Source organism: Siphateles boraxobius, unplaced genomic scaffold (assembly GCF_051911475.1).
Source record: "Siphateles boraxobius isolate OS27281-9 unplaced genomic scaffold, OSU_SipBor_1 1, whole genome shotgun sequence".
NCBI classification, from domain to species: domain Eukaryota; kingdom Metazoa; phylum Chordata; class Actinopteri; order Cypriniformes; family Leuciscidae; genus Siphateles; species Siphateles boraxobius.
In genome coordinates, this window is record NW_027508699.1 from 29,736,016 (window position 1) to 29,742,015 (window position 6,000).

Here is a 6,000-nt window from a genome sequence, read left to right on the forward strand (position 1 = left end):
CGCTCCTCCCCCGCTCCCTGCTCCTCCCCTGCCCGGCGGATGGCAGCAGGCTCCGGCCCACGGCGAGCGGCGGCGACTCGTGCACCATGCTCGATGGCACCGCGGATTCCACACAGCGGCGATGACTCTCTGACAGCGCGTTCCTCCCTCTTCCCGGGTTTCGGCACCAGTGTAACAATGTTCAGGGAAGAAGGAGGCGGGAACCGGAGAACATTTAACAAACTTTATTTAAAATAAAATAAACAAACTAAAATACCGCCAGCAGCCCCTCGCGGACGACTGCTGGCTTACTCAAAATAAACATAACGGCCAGCAGCCCCTCGCGGACGACTGCTGGCTAAAATAAAACACAAATACAAAAAACAGAACAACTAAAATCAGGCCTGTTCCTCTCTCGATCATTAATGTCGTCGCTCCCCCTTTATGCTTCCGCTCCTCCGTGAGAGATGCGAGACCGGTGTGCTATACAGGTGTTGCTCATTAGCAATCGCACCACCGGCCTCGCGCCGTCCTCTCACGTCCCTCGGCCGTCCCTCGCCACAGCACCATTTTTATTACAAGTAGAGTGCAATAGGCACACACATTTGCCTATCTGTTATCTAAATAGGAAGAACTGAGGGGTGTGGCCCAGGAACTTCCATGCAAAACTGCGAACTGCTTCTCAGTGACGGACCCTTTTTCATTTCAAACATTTCCCTACAGTAGACAACAAAATGGAAGAGCTCCGGAATACAGAAGAGTTTCGTTGTTCAATATGCCTGGATGTGCTGAAAGATCCAGTGGCTTTACCATGTAAGCACAGGTACTGCATAGAATGCATTAATGATTTTTGGAACAAAAAAGATCATTTGGGGGTCTTCAGCTGTCCCCAGTGCGCTCAGACATTTAGCCCCAGGCCTATTCTGAACCATACCATACTGGCAGATATGGTGGACAAGCCGAAAAAACTGGAACTTCCTGGCAACTCTGAGATTTGTAGCAATTACATGCAGGGTGATGTAACCTGTGATTTCTGTACAAGTATCAAACAAAAGGCTGTGAAGTCTTGTTTGGTATGTTTGGCATCTTACTGCCAAAATCACCTTCAAGCACACAACAAATCTCCTGCCTTGAAGAAACACAAGCTGATTGAAGCCTCTGTGAACCTCAACCTGGAGGAGAAGATCTGTCCTCATCATGGCAAATATTTGGAGATATACTGTCGAACTGATCAACAGTGCATATGTCCTTTGTGTGTGATGGAGGACCACAAAGGTCATGATACAGTACCAGCAGTTGTGGAAAGCACAAAGAAACAGGTAAAGAAAAATAACAATCATCATTCTTGTTTTTCTTTGAGATACTTTTTCATGGTTCTTAACTCTATGGAAGACACAGTAAATTACTCAGAAGTCTTTAGAAGCCAAAATCATTTTCCACTGAGGCAATGCACATTTTCCAAAGTGCACTCCAGCTCAATAAGAACAGCTTTCATTGTACAGGAAAGTTAATGCAACAGAGTAACAGGGACAAAATGTGAGAGAAAGTAGGCATTGAACTGATGTTTTTGAGGCTATCCCTTGAGTTCAGGTTTCCAGCCAAAAACAATGAAAGTACCTGTGAATAAGTGTAATGTTATAAGGTTAGGATAATATAACAAAAAAACTTCCTGCTTCACATTTAAATTTCAACCTGCTATGCAAACATATCCCTATAGAGAGAGGTTGATCTGTTGGCTTGGTCAGCTACTTTGAATATTCTAGATATATGTCCTCACATATAAAGTGTATTCACTATTTTGTTTGTTACAAATGTTTATAAGAGTACCTCATATTAAAAGATCAAATAAAATATGAAGTTATACATATGCAACGTTAACAAATTCCCATATAATATATCTGTAACATCACTCCTCCATTCTAATTATAATGATGATTATAGTTAAAAAGCATGAATATTACAATAAAAACACTTGTTTCTTCACAGAAAGAATTGGGCATGACACGACAGAAATACAAGCTCAAAATCCACACTAAAGAAAAGGACCTGCTGGAGCTTAAACAAGCTGTGGATGCCCTGAAAGTAAGACATGTCCAAAACTGCTTTACCTTGAAATAGATGAATCCTCAAATGTTTTAAATCAAAAACAATTAACCTGAAAATGTATTAATTAAATCTTTACTTTGTATTATTATTAATAATAATAATCATAGTTTATTTTAAAATAAATATTATTAAATACAATATATATATTTTAATAATAAAAATCACTTGATAAATGTTTTTGCGCCCTAAAAGAGCTCTGCACAAGCTGCTATGGAAAATGGTGAACAGATCTTCAATGAGTTGCTGCAGTCTATTGAAAGGAGAAGGTGTAAATTCAGAGATCTGATCCGGGATCAAGAGATAGCTGCGGAGAGCATGCTGCAAACACTGGAGCAAGAAATCACTGAGCTCAAACAGAAGGATCATGAGCTTGAGATGATTCTGAAGTCTGAAGATCACGTTCATGTTCTTCAGGCAAGCCTGAACCCAGTGCTGACTAAAAAATATACAACAAAATTGCTCAGATGCCATTTGACTAATACTTCTCTCTCTCTCTCTCTCTTTACAGAACTGTCATTCCTTCTCTTCTGGCCTTCCTAACCCACCCTTCACAGTTGCTTCACTCTCAGATTTTAGCAAGGTGAACAATGCAATATCTGCTTTAAAGAAGAAACTTGAAGTTGTCTTTAAAGGGGAATGGCTCAGGATTTATCAAGCAGGTAAGGGGAAAACACCCCAAGTTGATCTTTCTGCCTAAGCAGTTTCTGTTTAACTGATTTGCAAATTGTAATTCAGCCTTTTTGGTTAAATCGTTTCCTTGTGATGCGCACATGCTTTCCATTTTGTCTCCAGCTAGATCAATGAAGATCCTTCACTGCACAGTGCCCAGAATTAGATCAGAGTTCCTGTACCGTAAGTCAGTCTTAAGCTCACCAAGGCTGCATTCATTTGCTCAAAAAACTGTAATAGCCTATTGTAAAATATTATTACAATTTAAAGCAGCATCATTACTCCAGTCTTCAGTGTCACACGATCCTTCAGAAATCATTCTGATATGCTGATTTGGTGCTCCTGAAATATTTCTGATTATTACCAAAAACAGTCGAAGGCTAGGCTACTGCTTAAATATATTTTATGTAGAAATCATAATACATTTAGTCAGGAAGCTTTGATGAATAGAAAGCATTTATTTGAAATAGAATACAACAATTGTACATTGTTTTGTAACAATGCAGACAGGCTTTACTGTCATTTCTTATCAATTTAATATATCCCTGCTGAATAAAAGTATTAATTTCTTTAAAAAAACAACAACATCTCACTGACCCCAAACTTTTCAACGGTAGTGTAGATGGCCAGGGGCTTTCACACTGGATAGTTCTAGTCTAGGATCTTAGTTCTAGTAATCTAACCACCAGGCTGGTTCCCCCAGGAACGTTTTCTGGTTGCATTTGCACCGCCAGTAGGAACTCTGAAGTGACGTAAGCCGCGCTTGTTGTTATGACTTTTATTTTGAGGGGCTAAGGACGACTGAGTCTGAGCAAACAGTGCTCGCATTCTCGAGTTTACGGATGTTCATTAGTTTACGATATGTATAACACGTAATTAGATAGAACTGTTATACATAGAAAGTAGACAGTATATTAAAAGTTAAAAGCGTAACTTATGCCGTGTGGTTGATGTCCAGTGTGGCTAGCTCAGCAGAAATAGATGATCATATGTTTAGCTTGGTCCCCTCAAAGTTGCGTTGAATTTTCTCCTCAGCGTAAGGGTCAAGAAGCCCATGTATGTTTTCCATGTTCGTTGAGGTAGTTTCTGGAGTAAACGGATAGACTATAATCTCTGTGTTTACACAGATTTTTTTTTAAATGGTGTATGCTGGTGTTTGGCGTACGTTCGGCCAATCCGCGTTCACTCACGTCACGGTTAGTTCCTATAGTGCTGGTGGGTGACCCTACTCTGAAGTAGGAGCTAAATTAGGCCCTGTCCCAAATGGCACACTCCGGACTTGTAGACTTCCTCAGAGTCCACACTTTGGTGACGTCATGTAGTGCAGACCTATAGGGCCCTTGGCATGATTCCACGAGGGCGCATATTTTTTGAGGTATTTTTGGGACAGACTCGATTGTCACGACGGAAATAAGAAGACGGTCTGGTTGTTGTTGTGGACAGGAGCTGCAGGTCTAGGGGGAAAATATGCTGCTCTTTGTTACATATGACTCAGTAAATCCCTGACATTTGGTTCTATTTATTTAATGAATCATTATGCGATCGTATTATTCAGCGCGCTATTATTAGCCTGTGTTAGAGACATCAACCACTGGTTCATGACCATAATGTTTGTATAAACTGTAGGTAATAACTGGTAAAATGTACACCTAGGTCATAAAAACCGTAATGATACTTACACTTAAATATATTCTTCTCAGCCATGTTAACAATTGTCCATGAGCAAAGTCTCCGCCCATCCGTTGTCTGATTGGCTGTTTCGCAAGGATTCCTGGGTAGTTAAAGTGTGTGGAGCCTGCATCCATGTGGGCTTCGTGGAAGAACGCTTCAAGGGTACAAAGGGGGCGCTGCTGAGCACACTTCAGAGTGTTAAAATGATGAATGGGAAGGCCTACGGACTCGTAGACTCAGCGAGCACGCGCAATTTAAGTCCACAAGACAGAAAGTCCTCATGAAGTGCACCACTTGGGACAGGCCCTTAGTTCCTCCAAAAGAGTTCCTAGAACTAAAATCATTCCAACTTCCTGCGGTGCGAAGACGGTGACATCCGGGTACTTCTGCTAATAGTTCTAGGAACTATGAAAAGGTTCCTCCAGTGCGAAAGCCCCATAGTGTTCTTCAACTTCTCATCTGATATGTATTTATATATGATTTGAATATAATACACCATGAATAAACATTTTTGATCTCTTATGCTCTATCATTTCTCAGATTCTTGCCCGCTGCAACTAAATCCTTTAACAGCCCACAAGGACCTTAGTTTGTCCAATGGGAACAGAGAAGCGGCTGTTCAGACCCAAGAGCAATCCTGTCCCGACCACCCGGAGCGCTTTGATTACTGGTGCCAGGTGCTGGGCACTGAGGCCCTGACAGGCTGCAGCTACTGGGAGGTGGAATGGAGTGGGATGGGAGTAAACATTGCCATCGCATACAAAAACATTGCCAGGAAAGGGGAAAGCAATGAAGCTCACTTCGGTCACAATGACAAATCCTGGAGTTTGTTCTGCTGCAGGAGAGGTTATGCTTTCCGGCACAACAGGATTGTCAGTAAGATTTCAGAGCCTGGCTCGTCAAAGATAGGGGTTTATCTAGACCATGGGGCCGGGACAATAGCCTTTTACAGCATTGATGACTCAATGACCCTCCTTCACAGAGTTCAGACCACATTCATACAACCTGTCTACCCTGGCTTTGAGTTTGTGAGCTGTGGAGCCTCGATCAAGCTGTGTCAGTTGGAGTGAGGGCAAATTTGGCATTGAATGAAAGAATGGGTAAAATATTAAAGATAAAAATAGATTTACATTAAATATCAACACAAATTATTACGAAGTATGCACAATATTTTTGACCGAGACTCATAAGCCGATAATTATTTTCATGTCATGGTAAATAACTGATAGATAATGGCTAACATTAAAATAATGTCATATTTTGTATAAATTATATTATTGTATTAATAATAAAGTACTAAAAGCTAAAATAAGTAATTTAAAATTAAGTAAATTTAGGAATCAAAAATGGATATTCAGTATATGATTACTTTTAACAGTAATTAATCTTTAAAGATTAACTTTAAGTGAGCATTAAATTGTCAATGGTAATATAATTAGAAATGTAATGTTGAAAAATGGTAGTCTACTTATATACTCTATACTCCTAATCATACATTATCCAAAATATTTTTTTCCAGCCAAACACTTGTGACACATTTGTCTACTACTACACACAGTGAATTGCTGTTATTTC

General features: G+C 40.3%; 1 protein-coding gene across 1 annotated transcript; it reads left to right on the forward strand.

Annotated features, from left to right (window-relative positions):
• The first annotated feature begins 674 nt into the window (after positions 1–674).
• Positions 675–5,631, forward strand: ftr66 (finTRIM family, member 66). The gene is made up of 6 exons (XM_077232385.1): positions 675–1,298; positions 1,966–2,061; positions 2,278–2,499; positions 2,594–2,744; positions 2,878–2,937; positions 4,966–5,631. The coding sequence occupies exons 1-6, from the start codon at positions 714–716 to the stop codon at positions 5,493–5,495; spliced, it is 1,644 nt and encodes a 547-aa protein (XP_077088500.1). The 5' UTR covers positions 675–713; the 3' UTR covers positions 5,496–5,631.
• The last annotated feature ends 369 nt before the right edge of the window (positions 5,632–6,000 follow it).

Coding starts and splice junctions, on each gene's coding strand:
- ftr66 (XM_077232385.1), top strand. CDS start 714: ATGGAAGAGCTCCGGAATACAGAAGAGTTTCGTTGTTCAATATGCCTG. Junction 2,062..2,277: donor AAGCTGTGGATGCCCTGAAA/GTAAGACATGTC, acceptor GCGCCCTAAAAG/AGCTCTGCACAAGCTGCTAT. Junction 2,500..2,593: donor ATCACGTTCATGTTCTTCAG/GCAAGCCTGAAC, acceptor CTCTCTTTACAG/AACTGTCATTCCTTCTCTTC.